The 20,390-nt window shown below is 35.6% G+C and overlaps 1 protein-coding gene across 1 annotated transcript in view; it reads right to left on the bottom strand.

Annotated features, from left to right (window-relative positions):
- LOC132095524 (STE20/SPS1-related proline-alanine-rich protein kinase-like) overlaps positions 1-20,390 on the bottom strand; it is a 59,309-nt gene that overhangs the window by 14,007 nt on the left and 24,912 nt on the right. Inside the window, exons 11-14 of the mRNA XM_059500605.1 lie at positions 17,056-17,178; positions 15,777-15,806; positions 14,587-14,643; positions 12,867-12,928 (exon numbers count right to left, since the gene is read on the bottom strand). Of these exons, the coding sequence (XP_059356588.1) occupies positions 12,867-12,928; positions 14,587-14,643; positions 15,777-15,806; positions 17,056-17,178 (272 nt within the window). The remainder of the gene's footprint in view (positions 1-12,866; positions 12,929-14,586; positions 14,644-15,776; positions 15,807-17,055; positions 17,179-20,390) is intronic.

The raw sequence follows: 20,390 nt of genomic DNA, 5'->3' as shown, positions 1-20,390 counted from the left end.
AGAAAAGCTAGTTGATGCATTCATGACCTCTAGACTGGACTATTGTAATGCACTTCTAGGTGGTTGTCCTGCTTCGTCAATAAACAAGCTACAGGTAGACCAAAATGCAGCGGCTAGAGTCCTTACCAGGTCAAGAAATTATGATCATATTACCCCAATTTTACAGTCTCTGCACTGGCTATCTATTAAATTATTACACTAATTATCTATTAATTACACTAATTATGTCTCTATTTGTTTCTGTTTTTTGCCGTGACTAGGATGTCTTTGATTGATTTTTCCATACATTTCTGCCATATGTACAGTCAACACTGATAAGAAACTACTAAATATATTGTAGAAACTTATTTTTTTTGTAATTAAGTTTAATATAGTATAATAGAATTCAGTCATTCTGTAAGGCCTGCAGTTGTTATCCAGGCAATCAATCCTGAGAGAGCTGCGAGGCATGGAAAGCCCTCATACTTGACACTTGTCTCCTGCTGGCTCGAGGTGATACTTTCACCCTGTGGCCAGAGGAAATCAGCACCCCGCTGCTGTTTTCTCACTTTTCTGCTCATGGGAGCCTCCGGTTCTCATCTAACTGATCTGATATCCCTCATTTCCCTCAGGAGACGTCAGCTCCACAACCACTTGACTGCAAAAGGCCTCAACAACCAAACAAACAGGGTGAGCTTCAAGAAAACTATCAAGAACATGCATGGGTTTCATTTCAGCCCCAAATTCACAAGGAAAAATAAGGAATTTAATTTGGCTCTAACAAATAAATGCATTTATGATAGTATGCACTGTGGCATTATTTTCATGACAATAAGCACTGCTTAACACAATTATCATCATCACCAGCGCAAAGAAATTTTATTTAAACTACAAAATATTATTTAAACATATAGCATGTTTTGCCTTTTATTAATGCTTAATTTATTTTATAAAAAAATCTAATTATATATTAATAAAAAATATATATTATTTGTTTGTGTGTTACAAAAAGTTACAATAAAAAATAGCTTGGTAATAATCCAATCAAACTCTTTATATCTAATGCATTAAAAGTAGTTATCTCAAAATTAATTGTAACCACAGCTATAGTAAATTATAATACTTATCTTTTCATTGTTACTTACTGTATTTAGAAAATATGAGGCATTAAAACATGCCACAAAACTAACTTTGGACAAGGAAAACTAACAAGGAATCTGATAAAAGTATAATGCATTTTATCTTTGGTTGCAGTTATTAATGAGAATATGAAATGCATTAAAATGTACATTACAAATCTTTTTACAATGCATAATACATAAAGGCTTCTGGCAATGTACATATTCTCCACAATAATCATCATCAATGCAAAACACAAAACAAAATTACAAAAACTACTTTAAGTACCTAACAGCATGTTTTGCATTTTACTTACAGTTATTTAAATTGTATTTAAAAAAAATTAAAAAAAAAAAAAATTGTGTAATTGTCATGAAAATAATAATATAATGTATTTTATAGATGTAACAATAATGTAAAATATCTTGTTAACACTTCACTAAGCCTTCATATATAATGTATAAAAAGGATAATGTATATGAAAGTATTTTTAACACATTGATCTGCATTGTTACAGATTTAGCAAGTATTACTGAAAAAAGGACTATTAACCAATTTCAGTTGCCAATGCATTTTAACTTTGGTTACAGTTATTTATGAAAAGACAAAATGCATTAACATTTTACATTTATGAATCTCTTTACAATGCATTATACATAAAGGATTCTTGATGTATAATGTGTGCTGTCTTAAATGTGCCAACATTTCAATTTTCTTAATGCAAAACATTATACTTATTTTTTTGTTTGAAGTGTTGTCAAGAGATTCAACAAAACAAAATAACCAACCAGCAATCTGATGATTGTGAAATCAGCGTGATGAAGTGAGTAATATTTGCCTGGACATGACTCAAGTCTTGTGAGTGCACAACATCTGAAAAATTATAATTCAAAAACACTCTTAATTTTTCATTTGCAAAACTTTTTAATGAGGAAAAAAATACTGAGTGCACCTTTAAGAACAATTAGTTTAACTTAAGGACCATTTAAGTTTTTTCCCCTCTGTGCACTTTATTTTCCTCTAAAGAGCTGCTAACTAATGAGAGTAGGACTTTAATTGAGGGAGGTAATTTAATTCAAAGTCCTTCTCTAATGAGGTTTCACTCTGTTCAGTTTTGTCTGGTCTGAAAAATGAGATAGTAGCCTCACAAATCAAAACGTTTCAAGCTGAGTTTGCTAAAGATGACCCTAAATTACAAAGACAGATCACTTTAAAACAGACACGGAAAAACAGAGTGTATAATATGCTAATTATAGCAGACTGTAAAACTTTTCTGATAAATTCTGCATAGAGTGTGCTTTGGATCAAAACTGATGTATCCCAATCTCTACAGCATCAATCTGCATTTTTGATTCCTGTGGATTTTAACCTTTTTGCTAAGATTAACATAATGGAATGTGCCCTAGTACTTTTTAAGTGATTAGACTCATAATTTTGACCTGCCAGATTAAATTTTAAAAATCCCATAGACTTCTTAACATTTATGTACAGTAACATAAATTAAATACTTAAATACTCTTGGATTGTATATGCAACTGCTCATAGGATAATTTCTGCACCAGTAGTGTCACCAAATTAAAATTAAATATTAATGACTGTTTTCATACAGGTTTCCTGAACACCTTTCACTAGCTAGGCCAAAAACAAGCTATGAAACTGTTGATTAAACAGAGAGTTGGGGATGAGTAGAAAGAGGATGAAGGGGTCGAGGGAAAGGGATGATGGTCAGGTTGATCAAGGCATAGCATATATTTAGGCCATCCGGTGCCACAAGGATACATTGTTACTACGTGTATTTAGCTTTGATCTGAAATAAAACAGCGCGTCCTTGTGGTGCAGAGTACACAAGAGCATACGCAGCATACAGTGAAATGGAGTGACACAGAGGAGACTCTTGACAAAGGAATTATTGAACAAAGTCGTTATTTTAGTTTTCTTTGCTTACAAAAAGTGTTCCCGTCGCTTCATATAACCCAGATTGCACGTCTGATGGCAGATGGAGTATTCTGATGATGACTTTTCATACCTTTTATGGACCTTGGCACTGTTATTTACTTGGCAGTCAATGGGACAGTCTCAAAGCTCCACGTTTTCTTCCAAAATATCTTAAATTGTGTTCCGAAGATGAACAGAGATTTTAAGGGTTTGGAACGACATGGGGGTAAGTGATTAATGACAAAATTTTCATTTTAGGGTTGGAGTATCCCTTTAACTATATCATATGACACAAATACAGTATAAGGCAAAACACATACAGGGCATTTAAGAGAATTTTAGGGGTATATAATGGCATTCTATAGGCTACATCACACAGTGAGTTGTTTATCACCATTCAAAAGTATTACATTACTTTAACAAATTATTTGTTTCCAATTCCATAAGTAATTAGTTTAATTAAAATGTTAAATCGACAACTCTAATATATACAGTCGTGGCCAAAAGTTTTGAGAATTACATAAATATTGGAAATTGGAAAAGTTGCTGCTTAAGTTTTTATAATAGCAATTTGCATATACTCCAGAATGTTATGAAGAGTGATCAGATGAATTGCATAGTCCTTCTTTGCCATGAAAATTAACTTAATCCCAAAAACACCTTTCCACTGCATTTCATTGCTGTCATTAAAGGACCTGCTGAGATCATTTCAGTAATCGTCTTGTTAACTCAGGTGAGAATGTTGACGAGCACAAGGCTGGAGATCATTATGTCAGGCTGATTGGGTTAGAATGGCAGACTTGACATGTTAAAAGGAGGGTGATGCTTGAAATCATTGTTCTTCCATTGTTAACCATGGTGACCTGCAAAGAAACGCATGCAGCCATCATTGCGTTGCATAAAAATGGCTTCACAGGCAAGGATATTGTGGCTACTAAGATTGCACCTAAATCAACAATTTATAGGATCATCAAGAACTTCAAGGAAAGAGGTTCAATTCTTGTAAAGAAGACTTCAGGGCGTCCAAGAAAGTCCAGCAAGCTCCAGGATGGTCTCCTAAAGAGGATTCAGCTGCGGGATCGGAGTGCCACCAGTGCAGAGCTTGCTCAGGAATGGCAGCAGGCAGGTGTGAGCGCATCTGCACGCACAGTGAGGCCAAGACTTTTGGAAGATGGCCTGGTGTCAAGAAGGGCAGCAAAGAAGCCACTTCTCTCCAAAAAAAACATCAGGGACAGATTGATCTTCTGAAGAAAGTATAGTGAATGGACTGCTGAGGACTGGGGCAAAGTCATATTCTCCGATGAAGCCCCTTTCCGATTGTTTGGGGCATTTGGAAAAAGGCTTGTCCGCAGAAGAAAAGGTGAGCCCTACCATCAGTCCTGTGTCATGCCAACAGTAAAGCATCCTGACACCATTCATGTCTGGGGATGCTTCTCATCCAAGGGAGTGGGCTCACTCACAATTCTGCCCAAAACACAGCCATGAATAAAGAATGGTACCAAAACACCCTCCAACAGCAACTTCTTCAAACAATCCAACAACAGTTTGGTGAAGAACAATGCATTTTCCAGCACAAAGGAGAACCGTGCCATAAGACAAAAGTGATAACTAAGTGGCTCGGGGACCAGAATGTTGAAATTTTGGGTCCATGGCCTGGAAACTCCCCAGATCTTAATCCCATTGAGAACTTGTGGTCAATCCTCAAGAGGCGGGTGGACAAACAAAAACCCACTAATTCTGACAAACTCCAAGAAGTGATTCTGAAAGAATGGGTTGCTATCAATCAGGATTTGGCCCAGAAGTTGATTGAGAGCATGCCCAGTCGAATTGCAGAGGTCCTGAAAAAGAAGGGCCAACACTGCAAATACTGACTCTTGGCATAAATGTCATGTAATTGTCGATAAAAGCCTTTGAAACGTATGAAGTGCTTGTAATTATATTTCAGTACATCACAGAAACAACTGAAACAAAGATCTAAAAGCAGTTTAGCAGCAAACTTTTTGAAAACTAATATTTATGTAATTCTCAAAACTTTTGGCCACGACTGTACATATGCTATATGCTATGTACAATGAAGCCCTGATGCGAAAAACACTATTTAACCCGCTGAATTCACAACTGTGAAACACAGCTAAATGTAATTCACCCTCCATAAAGAGACCTGAGCAGAGAGTATCAAATCGAATGCAGCCTCCCGCTTCTGGAGCTTCTTTACCCACTAGTGGCACGTAAAGAGCTTTGAGTAAGACTCCTGCGAAGTCGTGAGGCAGGGACAAATCCATATCATATTCCAGCACAAAGGCTGTCAGAGATGATCGTCAAACGCCTCATTGTTGGGTAATGGGAGCTGACAGGACTGAGCTGAAACCATTGAGCGTGATCTAAGCTAGAGCGGCAGTAGAAATGCCTTCACAGCCAGCAGGTCGGATAACAACACCACTAGTTGATTAAATGTGTGTGAAGACTACACATATGAGGTTCAGCGTTCCTCTGGTGTCATTATCTCAGATCCACTACAGCTTACAAAGAGAGAGTCTATCACTCACAATTATTCTAACTAGAGAATAAAACCAAAGCGCGTCCACTCGGAGTAAGTGGACATTAGCTGCAATAAAGAAGAAGAAAGAATGCTTACAGAAAAATACGTAAGAGAAACCGATATACAGTACATGGTGTAAATGATACTAAAATAAACATTAAAAAGAAATGTAATCATCTTTCTACAGCATCGGAAAAATGAAGTACTGACTGCTTTCAAATCTGCATTTGAGTTTGTTTAAAACCACAAAATGGCCATCTTAGCAGACCCTTTTAATATAAATGATTACAGTTTTTCTTAGTCGCTTTGGTGCTTTTGTCAAATCAGAAATGAAATTCTCAAAACTACTTGTACAATCTACACATCATCTAGTCTAGGGGTGTGCTCAAAATATCGATTCTTAGATACATACCGATATAATAAAAAAAGATACAGTATCGACAATCTAGCCCTTAGTATCGATACTCCGCCCAGCCATTAGGGGGCGCAGCGGCGCCCGCGAGTTTAAAAAAACTCATGGAAAATGTCAAAGATTTTAGAAGCGCCGTTGTCCCTAAAGGCAGATGTTTGGACACATTTTGGTTTAAAAGCAAAGGAAGGAAACCAAGGGATTGATAAAACTAATGCAATCTGCAAGCATTGCCAGGCTTCTATACGCTACACCGGTAATACAACTAACCCGCGCGCCCACCTGCAAAGACACCATGCAGACAAGCTAGCTTCGCCGCAGCCCAAAAAAACACGGGACCCCACGCAAACTACTTTGGACAACACAACATCCAAGCTTCCATCTAAGTCAGTCCGTGCACAGAAGATTACGGAGTCTGTGGTGCATTATATTTGCAAAATTTTATGTCCCTACAGTGTTGTCGAGAACACAGGCTTTCGCTTTATGATCAACGCGTTAGATCCCTGTTATGTGATCCCTACCCACAGCTACATGACCGACAAAGCAGTACAGAGGATGTATGACAAAGTCAAAGACAATGTTAAGTCAGCCTTGAGTTCTGCCCCACGAGTGGCACTGACTTGTGATGGGTGGACATCGCGAGCCACGGAAACTTTTGTTACAATCACTTGCCATTACATTAACGAGGAGTGGGAACTGATGTCGCACGTTTTACAAACGCGAGCCATGCACGAGAGCCATACGGGGTCAAACATTTACTGAAAGCAGCGCTGGAGGAGTGGGACCTCGTATCCAAAGACCCAGCTGTTATGAGGTAGATTTGATGTTGTGCCAAATGTTAAAGCAAGATGTAGCATTTAAGTGATTTCATAGTGAAATATGTTATGGCAGTACATGGTGTCACAAAAAATAATTATAAGAAAATTTAATAAGAAGTTAAGAATAAGAATAATCATAATAAGAAGATTTTGTGCTTGTGTGAGCTCAGACTGTACCCTTGGAAAGTTAAATGTTGACTTGTGGTAATTTCCAGATTAATACAATTTGTGTACAATTAATCAGAGCACTTAAAGTTGCAAATATTTAAGCAAAATGCACTTTGTTATAATGCACTTTTGTCTTCAATAAATTGAAGAAAAATGCAGAGTTCTGTTTGTTGAGTAAATGTGTTCATCATTAACTAATTGGCTCTGGCCCATGTATTTTTATTGAATCGTATCGAATCGTGTCACATTGTATCAAATCGTATCGAGACAGCTCTGTATCGAGTTACGTATCGAATCGTGACATGTGTATCGAGGTATGTATCATATCGCCAGGTTCTCCAAGGTATACAGCCCTAATCTAGTCACTTGTGCACATCATAAAAGCAGTTTCTCATTCTTTTGAACAAGTTGCGATTGCTTTTCTACATTCATGCAATTTATCTGCGGTTTCCTACATTATCAGTTACTAATGTTGCTCAAAATGTATTATATAGTTTTCTGTGCAATAGTCTTACCCCTCAAAACATTTAGTCTTTAGTTCATCTTGTAAGTCATTAAATGCAAAATGGTTCATCTAGTTTGTCCTTTTTTTACACATTATTAGTAGACTTTTTGTCATTTTGTCATGAATTGTGCAAGTGAATCTTGACTAATGAAGAGAACGTAGATGATAAAGCAATGATCAAACATTTCTCTGAAATCGCTCAAAGGTTCATCTTATGAATCTTCAGTTGGAAAGTTTATACTGTATAGACAGAGGACAACACAAGAGTTACAAATTCTGACATTGGACTTATTTTATTTATTTTCATCTTTGTGCCCATAAATCTTTTCCCTTTTCTATATCACAATGACATTGTAAAGGTTTTTTGTATATTTTAATTTTTTTGCTCAGACCACTAGTAAAAGTGTAACTGGGAATTCTATCCAGTCTCTTTCAATCAATATCCCACATACAGTAATGTGTAAATCTGTACTTTTGAAATGATTATATGGCATACACAAGCATATGGCATACTGTTCAATACAGTAACTGTCATTCAGACTGTGCACTGTTATAACGACAAATTGACTAAACATTTTGACTATCTTGTTTGTGTACAATGACACAAGGACTTTTCATTCTGATGGCACTGATATGTTAATCAAGAGAAATACTTGCTTTTGATAGATGAACTGAAGATTTTGAGTAAGTTACAGGCTTTTGCAGGTAATGTGGTGCTGTTTGTACGAATTGTTTTGAGAAATGCACTTACTGTTTTGCAAATATTAAGGATGAATCGAGAAATGCACCAAAGCAACTGGGAAAAACTGTAAATACATGCTTTTCAAATACTGCATCTCAGCATCAGACCCTGCAGTGTAGATAGACAGACAGACAGACAGACAGACAGACAGACAGACAGACAGACACAGACAGACAGACAGACAGACAGACAGACAGACAGACAGACAGACAGATAGATAGATAGATAGATAGATAGATAGATAGATAGATAGATAGATAGATAGATAGATAGATAGATAGATAGATTGATGCAGTATCCAGTTTTTTTTTCAGTTCTTTTCCCAACATCAAGACACTCAGGATTGTTAAATCTAGTCTTGTATTCTCTCAGATTAAAACTAAGAGTCTGGCCTGAGAGTCAAGCAGCAGGAACAGAGAGTAATGCTGGACTTGAGCATTCATTTACATGTCAAGGTTAGAATAATTACACCTCCCTTGAGCTCTCGCTCCACTTGGCCTGTTTCTAGAAAGCAAGGGCTTTGTGCACTGGATAGTGGGTCTAGGGAACATATGGAAGTTTGTGTGTGTGTGTGTGTTTTGTGCTCTATAATGAAGTGTTGGGAGGAGCCAGCAGATGCTGTTATCACATCATCCCAGACCCTATTACACACACGGGAGCGAGAACAGCTTCTATGCTGAGAAACTTTCTCAGACAAACTCTATCATTATCTCAAAGGAGAATGCGAGAGAAAAAGAGTCTTTGGGGCTTGTTTATATCAATAATATATGTACATGATTGCAAAAGCAAATCAGAAACACAATATTGTCCATTATAATCTCTATTTTAAAAGGTGTGCTTCTATAATAAAGCAAAAAGCCATGAGAGGCCGTTCACTCCAGTTTACCAAGGTAAAAAAAAATGGAATTATCTTAAAGGGACAGTTCACACAAAAATTAAAATTGTGTGATCATTTACGCACCCTCTTGTCATTCTTGTAATTTTCAGCATCATTACTTTAGTCTTCAGTGTCACATGATCCTTCAGAAGTCATTCTATCATGCTGATTTGCTGCTCAGGAAACATTTCTTATTATTATCAATGTTGATAACTTTTGTGGAAACAGTGACAAATTATTGTTCGGGTCCTTTGATGAATTAAAAAAAAATGTTCAAAAGAACATCTATTATTTGAACATAACTTATTAAAGTCTTTTCTGTCCTTTTTGATCACTTTAAAGTATTAAAAAAGTAGAAAAAAAAACTTTTGTATGTAAACAAGTATATTATTTTAAACATATATCAAACATATGCAATCTATATTTTTATTCAACAGATCAAACATTCTTAAAATTTAAAAAAATAAATAAATTGTCATTAAACATTTAGAATTGATTTCATAAATGAAATGAATGCAGACCTGTTTATGGTTAACAAGCAACAGAGCAACGTAAATACAGAATGTGCATCACAGGTGAAAGAAACTCATCCAATCAGGATTTAGAGAACGAACAATGTGGGGTTTTTGCATGCACAGCTTTCATCTTTCTCACTGGCGTTTACTCATATGACACTGAAGAGAAATGAAGAGGATCTAAATTCAGAGCAATATCTAGAAATCCATGCTCTCTCTGGAGAATTCCTCCCTCGCTCTCGCCCTTCTCTCCAAGCAACTCCACACATCACTTATTATCTTATCAAACACCGACATTTTTCTGTCTGCCAGCTGAATCCCAATAAACCCCAGATTTATAGACTCGTGCCTCTGTATACCTCATGATGAGATCCCGACATTTCACACTGTGTTTCAATTTGAAAGAAAATCTAAATATCAGGAAAATAACTTAAAGTAACTTTCCTTGCTAAACAAGCCACCACTGTGATACCAGCCAGTAATTCAGCACTTTCATACTTTACCATAAAGCAATCGTTCACCCAACGATCAAAATTAGCTGGAAATGTACTCATCCTCAGGCCATCCAAGATGTAGATGAGTTTGTCTTATCATCGCAACAGATTTGAAGAAATGTACATCACTTCTTCACCAATGAATGCTCTGCAGTGAATGGGTGCCGTCAGAATGAGAGTCCAAACAGCTGATAAAAACATCACAAGTAATCCACAACACTCCAGTCCATCAGTTAATGTATTGGAAGAGAAAAGCTGCACGTTTATAAGAAAGATAGCCAGGATGCCGAGGTCACACCTCTACTCTTTTCGAAAGACATCCTGGGATTTTTTAATGACCACAGAGAGTCAGGACCTCGGTTTAACGTCTCATCCGAAAGACGGTGCTTGTTGACAGTATAGTGTCCCCATCACTACTCTGGGGCGCTAGGACCCACACAGACCTCAGGGTGAGCACCCCCTGCTGGCCTCACTAGCACCTCTTCCAGCAGCAACCTAGTTTTCTTAGGAGGTCTCCCATCCAGGTACTGACCAGGCTCAGCCCTGCTTAGCTTCAGTGGGAAACCGGTCTTGGGCTCCAAAACGCTTTCTCCAGTGAAAAAGTCCATCCCCTGTTGTCCCCTCACATCAGAATCGGCTGACATATTTGTTTTGAGCTGTTTTAGACTGTTTTGGCTTGTAAACCGTGCTTTATCTGCACATTTTTCTCTCCTGATTCAGACAAGATGACTTTTTCAGAGAATTTTTTGTTTTTAGAGAAGAGAGAAAAAAAAAAGTGTTAATGATGGATTTGTTTTTTACAAACACACAGGTTTTCACTTCACAAGACATTAACTGATGGACTGGAGTGGTGTGGATGATGTTTTTATCAGCTGTTTTAACTCTCATTCTGACGGCACCCATTCACTGCAGAGGATCCACTGGTGAGCAAATGATGTAATGATAAATTTACACAAATCTGATGAAGAAATAAACTCATCAATATATTGTTTGGCCTGAGGGTGATTGAATTTCTTTCCATTTATTTATTTTTTAGTTTTGGGTGGACTATTCCTTTATTCTGCTGATTTAGACAATATCAAGTGCAAACATTTCCACTGCAATGAATCTGTAGATTAAGCCAAGCGTTATTCAGGTCCAGCCTTTTCACACAGCCAAACAAAGACCCAACTGAAATCCATTTCATAATGGAGCCAATTATTCAGATCATCCTGGGTCAATCTCAGTTTCGGACAGGTTCATAAGAGAATGTTTGCATACGGCTTTACCGGCGCGTTCATTGATTCACTTGTGTGTATTTACGTCAAGAACCATTTGCAGAGTTAATTAAAGCCTTTCATCTCTGTTCTCCTTCATCTCTTTAAAAAGGCTTCCTCTCTTTCTCTGTGATGAGGGTTAGATGTCCGTTTTTGACACAGAATCAAAGTTGACTTGAAGTCTCAATGCTGAAATTTCACACACTTCTCTGTCATTCCAAACTGAGGCTGTTGAGGATAATTGGTTGAAAGACAAAGATTTCAATGAAGTGATTAGTTGTGAACATGCCGGTGAACCGTACAACCTGTAGACCGTTCTCCTGTGCTGATTCTGTGGGAAAAACCTGAATATTGCTAGCTTTTAAAGGGGAAATGTGATGAACAGAGTACTGCACTCTTACTGGTAACTAAAAGTTGTGCTCATAAATTTACATACCCCTTGTAGAATGTGCAAAATGTTAATTTGAATGTTAATTTGTTAAATTGCATGCTATTTTTTTATTTAGTACTGTCCTGAATAGGCTATTTCACATAACAGATGTTTACATGTACTCCACAAGACAAAATAATAACTCAATTTATAAAAATGACCCCGCTGACCCCGCATACCATGTGTCATTTCCTGGATGATCCACGACTGTTGTAATGTTTTATGATAGTTTTTCATGAGTCCCTTGTTTGTCCTGTACAGCTCAGCTGAAAAATCCTTTGGTTTTCCAGCATCTTCTGCATATTTGAACCCTTTCCAACACGATTTTGAAATCCATTTTTTAACACTGAGGACAATTGAGGGACATAACTATTACAACAAGTGAAAACGTACTGATGCTCAAGAAGGCCACACAACGCATTAAGAGTTTTCCTAATTGACATTTGCCATTTAAGTAACACCAAAAACTGCTTCAAATGAACTATGAAAATGAGAATAATCTTGTGCAAGCTGCAATCCATGTCTTATTGGTTAAGAAGAACGGAGACTACCTGGTGTTTTTTAGATTGGCGTCTATAAAATCAACAACTGAAGAATAAAACTCAAGTCCTGGCCTATGTTTTTTATGTTTAATCAATAAACTGCTTCACAATGCAAGTTGGCTGAAGTTTCTATTTTCTGCCAATTTTAAATGAGACACCACGACTGGTTTTGTCAAGCACTCGTTTCAACTTTTCTGGCCTTAGACGTGATCTGAGAACAGACTGAGGTCTGTCTTTTGCATGGGCTCAAATGAAAATTCAGGCAGGAGAATGCAAACAGGAGGTTAGGTTTAAAGGACCTCTTCCCACGCTAACCCAGGGCGATTGAGAAAATGCATTAACATGATGTACTTCAACATGAGACAAGAGACAGAGTGAAAGAGATTGTTTAAAAAGAGACACTCTTCTTCCAGCACCACACACACACACACTGTACTACTGTACCTGGCCACTTTATACAGATGACATGCTGCTCTTTCCAGATGAAAGTAGCACAAAAAGGGATGAAAAAGAAAGAGACTGCAATGAGGATGCTCACCTTAACCTCAGGACCATGTTCACCGCTTCCTGAGCGCTCGAGGGTTTCTCCAACGGTTTAACCTGAACACAAACACACAACATGATGGTTAGTTGCTTGCTTTTGCAGAAGTGTTCTTGATGTTGAGGTTAAAAGATCTTTATACAGCACGCGCTGCTGCTTACGGTCTTGAGGAAATCAGGGTTTTACTGGAGATAAATATATTATAACTGAACCAAGGCAGAAAAATACTGAAGCTAACGGTGTCAAAGTCTAATTAGCATATAAGTACATAAACACACATTTAACACAAAATATTGGTACTATACCATATGTTATCAGTCAAAATCACCAATCTTTTCATTTATTTTAATTTGATAATGGATATCTATATTGGCCAGTATTGGATACTGAATTTTGCATGCCTTTATTTTTACATTTAGATTACCTTTGAAGCCATTTAATGCTCACTAAACATCAGTGTTGTTTTATCCACTATAAAACTAAAAATAAATAAATAAAGTGTTCCCTTAATTAAAATAAAAGGAAAAAAAACTAATAACTTAAAAACCTTAATACTCTGGCAGTTAACTGAAATTGAAGATAAGTAAAAAAAAATACTAAAATAAAATAAAAATTGAGATATTAGATTAAATTTAATGGAGAAATAAAATGATGCATAATAGAGCACAATAATATATATATATATATATATATATATATTATAAAAACAATAAAAAAGTCAAAATCTCATAACAAAATTACTAAACATTAAACTAAAATAAAGTGAAAACACTTTTTTATATATATTATTAAATACAATAGCTAAAAGCAATAGTAAAAAAAAAGAAAGAAAAAAAAACCCATCTTAAGCAAATCTTAAAATGAATATGCATTTTTCATACAGTATATTATAATGTTGTGATGCAAACATGTACTTAAAAATATTAAGTTACATTTTTTTCATTCACTATTGCAAAATAGTATTTCAATTTTAATTTTAACATTTTAATATTAGCCATGTATTAATTATTAGCCATAACAAAAATGTAATATTGGTGCATGTTTTGATTTTAATAAACTAATCTATTTATTTTATTTTATATTATTATTATCAATATTTTTGCTGCTTAAATTATGATGTTAATCAACATTTTTGCCCCTTTGATCAACATTTTTAAACAATGCATCAGGATTATATTATCAATAACTAAAACTAAACTAGAACTTAAAAGTTGAAGAACTGGAAAAACTAACTGCAAATAAATAAACACTAAAACTGAACTAAAATAAATTAAACCTAAACAGTAATGTTTAAAAAATAAAAAAAAACTTTAGAAATTCCTAGAATTTAAACTAAAATTAAAACCTGATTTAAAATATTAATAAAAATATAATAGTATAGCAATGCTCTGGTATAACACTGCCTTCTTCACAAAGGATAAAGGCAACTGAAAGTAGCTGCAGTCTTTGTGTCTGAGACGCAGCTCTGGTGCATTAAAATGCTCCCTACGCAGGTGGCTCACTAGGTTTCGGACCAGAGACTCTTTTCCAGATGCTGCAGCAGGCATCCACTCTCACTCTTTATTTGAAATATTAAGTTGAATCGGCTCCCTCAAGGCCAGACGGCCCCCAGGGTCCTGTCCAGACCGCCCAGAGACCAACCGCCTCAGCACAGAGCATCAGGGCCACCGAATCAAGACAAATCACAGCAACACTGTCAGCGCTGGCCAGGCCTCACCTGGGGATGCTGAATGGACAGGTCCTCTAGCGGGAGACTGTTAGCGTTCACTTCACCCTGCAGAGGAAAAATGGAGTGCTTAAGAGCAAAGGAAGGTACAGAAAGACATCTCTCCACCCCTCACTGTTTCTTTTCATTTCCTTCAAGGATGCTTCTTCAGCGGCTGGGGGAAATGGGTTTTCTAAAAGCTCAAAGGCTGAGCTAAAAGTCATGGCATTTGGTAATCCAATGGGAGAAAATATGAGTGGAACATGGCTATGTGCACACTGACAGTAGGAAATAAGATCTGTGTTTGTCCTGCTTAATTGCTATTTGTCCAATACGGTCGAATAGACCACACTTGTTAATTATTTAATATGCAGTTTATTAGGCAAACGAGCAATCCCTCGATACTCTCAATTAAATGATCAAACGATACTTCAGTCGTTAATTAAATCTATTCACAGCCAAACATAGTGAGTCAAGCCCCCTGTGTCTGAGATCATATTTACAGCATTTACAGTTTACTAGGATATCAAGCTGGAGAGCACATCCAAAAACAACATGAAATAGGAATTATGACCTATTTTACTTCCGTAATATCGCATACACCTCTGCTTTTTCAAAAGATTTTCAATGTTTTTGAAAGAAGTCTCATCGAGGCTGCATTTATTTGATCGAAAATAAAGTGAAAAGCATAATATTGTGAAAGAACAGTATTAATTTGAAACAGAAATGTTTTGTAGCATTACAAATGCCTTTAAAGGGGTCGTATAATTCTCTTTGGAGTGTAAGATCTGTAAAGTTGCAAAGACTAAAGTCTCAAATCCAAAGAGATATTCTTCATCAAAGATAAGACTTGACCATGCCCTCCTTAAACGACTCATGTCAGGGAGATGCTGTGTGTTTCATTCTTCTAATACAAATAATAGTGTAAATTATACATCAGAAAGATTTTATAAATGGTCAACATTAAGCAGCCGAAAAAGTAAGTTGTTTCAGAAACGATGCAAGTTTTGATGAAAGACAAGCATTACTGTACTTGCAGTGATGAATCATTCACATTAAACCGGTAATGTGCATTATGTAAAGTAAAGAGGGTCAGTTTTGATTTCATGTTGACAAACTCAAAGCAGCGATGCATGACCCCACACAGCTAATAAAAAAACACAAATATCTGAAAGGTAAAAGAGAGAATGACTGTAACTTACATGCTGATTTTCGTCTTTGACCCTGCGTGACTGCAAAAGCAATAAAGAGACCGGATTCAATTATGTTCTGGCTCTCACACAAAGTAAGACAGACAGATGTAGCTATTTGTGTGGGTGTGCAATCAGCACTTGCTCATTTGCATTCCATAATAAACAATAAACAAAAGAACAACGTCTCCAGCTTCATTAGCACCGCTGATTTGCGGACGCTTCGCTTCGGGGGCTCTGATTGTTCCTTCCTGTCGGAGACGTTTTAGCATTATATATTCCACACTTCTGAGAGAAAAAGACCCCTCGGCTTTGATCAAATGGTGTGCGTCACCTGTATGGTACAGGCAGAGTGTTTATGATAAAATATTAAGAGAGCTCGAGGTGTGCTGCTCGGCTTTACATCAGAGAAGGTGCAGTTGTTCAAATCTCATATGTGGGTTAAATGCAGAAACATACCGAAGGCATTCTTTTTACAGCAAGGTCCAAAAGTCTGAGACCACTAGTGAAAATGTGTACATTGTGCAGTTTTTCAACAGAATGCTTTACATCTTCTGAAAACAAATTATAAATCTGTGTGAGAAACGGACCATAATTTAATGTTATCAGTTATCTACTGTTAAACACTGGATCATTCGGCGAGTCTGATTCATCACTGATTTAAATCATTCAGATAAACTGATTCATTTAAAAGATCACACTCAAAAGAATTATTCCTTCATGAATCAGTTCAAAGTCAGTTTGTTTATTACATAAACAAATAATTGTACATACATTATATATATATATATATATATATATATATATATATATATATATACAATGTATGATAGAAATGTTTTAAATAATAAGTTCAAGTTCATTCTGTTTATCACACTAAAATATTTTATGATTTCAGAAGGTGCGTAATGTAAGGTAAATGATATATAAATGAATATATTTTTATAACACTTTTTTAGAAATAAACTTTCATTAATTAGTTCAGTCTGTTCATCACAAAAATACTGTAAATGACTTCAGAAGGTATGGAATATAAAGTAAATAATATATATATGTTTCTGAATAAATGCATTTCTCTCCCTCTCTCTTTCTCTCTGCATATATATATATATGCATATACAATTTTTTAGATACATTTCACCCATACAGTGATTTTTTTTGGCTATTGCTACAAATATACTCCAGCGACTTAAGACTGCTTTTGTGCTCCAGGGTCACACATTTATAAATAAAGCATTTCTGAACGAACTATCCCTTTAAGAACGATGATTCACATGAAGGCCACACTTACCCTTCTGTGATTGACAGCAGCGTTCCCCTCCTCACTTATCACATCCATCTCGTCATCACTCCACTCCCAGTCTCCATCCTCGGTCTTGTGCAGATGACCACTCGACCCTGGAACCCTTCTGACCTGCAGGAGACAACGGGACACACCGTCAAACTCACAGCAGTGACTCCACACTTTCAGAGCAGACTTGGTGCTGATTCGTTTCCTCCATAAGAGCTTCAAACTATTTTGAGAGTTTTGTTAACCATCTTCAAGGCTCATACCAGGTCCAACTTGGTATGTTTATAAATGATTTTTAAAAATCAATTTCTCTATGGAGGAAATGAATGGCATTTGTACTTTCGGAAGCCTAGTGATGTGCTCTACAGCGTCCCGCTTCGGAGTGTGTCCGATATAATCTGTGCTGATCTTACAGGGCTTATTTCTCTGGGTCAGTGAAGTGAGATTTAATTCATCTCCCGGCCCTAGCTTCAACAAAACAGCCAGCTTTTTTTGGAGACCTGCTCAGTGTCTGTAACCAGTGCTGAAATATTCCACTATCGGCTCTTTTCAGCAGGACACATCTTTCAAAGCATGCTAAAGTTTAATCTGGCCAACAAGATCTCAATGTGCATTGAAGTACGGCAAATCAGGGGATCAGCTCAACTCCTGAAACCATGCAATTCTGCTCAACAACATCCCTAAATTCCTGTCATTTAGACAAGCCTTTTCTGAGTCTGGCAAGCTCTAATCTGATCGGCTGGCTTTACACAATTTCCAAGAATAAGGGCACACTGGTTTTACTATCCGTCCAACAAGAAATCAGTTTCTCTCTACAGTGTACCAGGTCGACAAGATCAACACTGGTTACTTGCTAAAGTCTGCCAAGTTAGTGTCTTCAAAACTTTGAAAGATGTGTGTTAGCAGCATGTGAATTAGAGAACAATTATAGAGAATTAAACCGAGCAGAACTTGTGTCTGTGAAACTAATGGTATAAATAACTTTTAGTAATCTGTTCACAAGTATTTTTATGCTAGTTTGTGTTTTTTGCTTATTTTTTTTTTTTTTTGTGTCAGCATGGTTTATCCTTAAAAATGAATTCTTAACAAAATATTCATATTTAAAAAAAAAAAAAAGTATGACAATTTTATGACAAAAACTCATTTTTTTATGACAATGTTCAAATGAAAATGTGAACATTTCTGTTTTCTTTTATTTTTATAAAAAAGTCATTATTAAAAATATATTTTAAGAATAAAATTCTAAATTTGTATACATATATTATATATATATGTATTTATGTCAGTGAAATAATTACAAAAATATTTATTACTTTTGGTACCAAATGATACACAAACATTTTTAAGCTAATGTGTGGTTTTTGTTCAATTTTTATTGTGTCTGAATAGTATATCCTTGAAACCGAATTCTTAAATATATATATTTATATTTAAAATAATGTTTCTAATGACAGTTTTCAAAGTAATGTAAATTTGATAGAATATGCATACAGCATTTAATATTAGATATTATTTATATTCACAATATACACATTTTAATGAATAATGAAAAAATACTCATATAATAATAATGTTTATCACAAAGTTCAAAGTAATCAAAATCTTATTCATTTGTTTTGTTTTGTTTTTTAATAATGATTACAAATATACCTATTTAAATAATAAAAATGTATATAACATAAAAAAAATGAAACTAAAAGATACTAAAAATAATAATGGCTCTCATGACAATTTTCTAAGTAATAGTAAACTTATCAACAACAACAAAAATAAAAAATAAAATAAAATAAAATAAAATAATGTATCTCAGCTAGTCTCTTCTAGTCTATGTGTGAGGTTCAAAAGTTTGGTACTACACAAGACTATTAAGAGTTATAGCTAGTTCCATCCATTTAATTCCACAACCGGTGATAACTCTATCAAAAAGGCACAGAAGACCTTAAATCCTCTGTATGTCTGTGAAATATGAAGCACTAGACTGTGGAGATCAGACAGCGTCCAATCAATGACACTTTCTGAAGTTTGCTCTCTTCTGAGAGGCTACTGACAAAATCATATTGGCCTGATCGAGAAACTCAGTCGATCTGCAACATATCCATCCAGCCGCCCCGTCCTGACACACAGACACACTGTCTTCCAGGAGATTTACTCTGCTTGCAGTTCAAGACGAGAGGTGAAACATTGCACACACACACACACACACAGACACACACATGTCTAAAGGCGAGAAGCATTAAGTAAGCGTTCTGCGACTGAGATAACATGTACCCGTTTCCCAGCATCCACTGTGAGCTGCTTTTTCTGCTCGGGATCCTTCAAAAATAACACACAGACAAACAAAGCAGCAAATAAGCATCAGTGCATTATGACAAACTGCACCTGCGGGCTGTGTGCTTATGAACAACACGAGTGGGTCAGCGGCTCAGAGCGCTCAAACACACACACTCTCATTTACACACATTATGAGAGCTCCAATAGCCAACAGTAAATTGCTCTCTTAGAAAACTGAATACGTAATCGAGTGTTGTGATGCAGACATTCAATTACTGAAACAAATCAATACAATGCTGAAAGAGAAAGACAAAACAACATCGGGGTAACTAAATGTATTCAGAAAATGTATTTCTGCATTTGTTATTTATAATTGTAGTTTTTTAGGGCCATTGGCACAACTTCTTTTGCGCAGGTAAATTAAAAAATGAAACTAAATAAAATTAAACTGAAATCACTCCAATGATGTTCGCAATACAGAAATCCTTATTATATATAGTGACTTTTAAAAGTTTGAGATCAGTAAGATTTAAAAAAAAAAAAAAAAAAAAACTTTTTCTTATGTTCACATTTATTTAATCAAAAATACAGAAAATAAAGTAATTTAGTGAAATATTATTGCTTTTTAAAATGACTGTATGCAATATACACTGCTATTCAAAAGTTTGGGGTCAGTCTTTTTTTCTTTTTTTAAGAAGTTAATACATTTATTCAGAAAGGATGTGTTAAATGGATAAAAAGTGATAGTAGAGACTTATATTGTTAGAAAAGATTTCTATTTGGAATAAATGGCATTCTTTTTACCTTTTTAATCAGAGATTTAAAGAAAAAAGTATTATATCACAGGTTCCAAAATAAAATATGAAGCATCACAACAGGTTCAATACTGATGATAAATGATTTCTGAAGAATCATGTGACACTGATGACACATGTGACTGATGAGAGAAATAAATTATATTTTAAAGTATAATAATACAGGAAATCCACATTAGAAATTGCAATAATATTACTGTTTGTTTTTTTATAATATTCATTTTTTTATTATCAAATAAATGCAGCCTT

This window comes from Carassius carassius, chromosome 19, assembly GCF_963082965.1.
Source record: "Carassius carassius chromosome 19, fCarCar2.1, whole genome shotgun sequence".
Lineage (NCBI taxonomy): Eukaryota > Metazoa > Chordata > Actinopteri > Cypriniformes > Cyprinidae > Carassius > Carassius carassius.
This window is presented reverse-complemented; position numbering and strand designations above follow the sequence as displayed.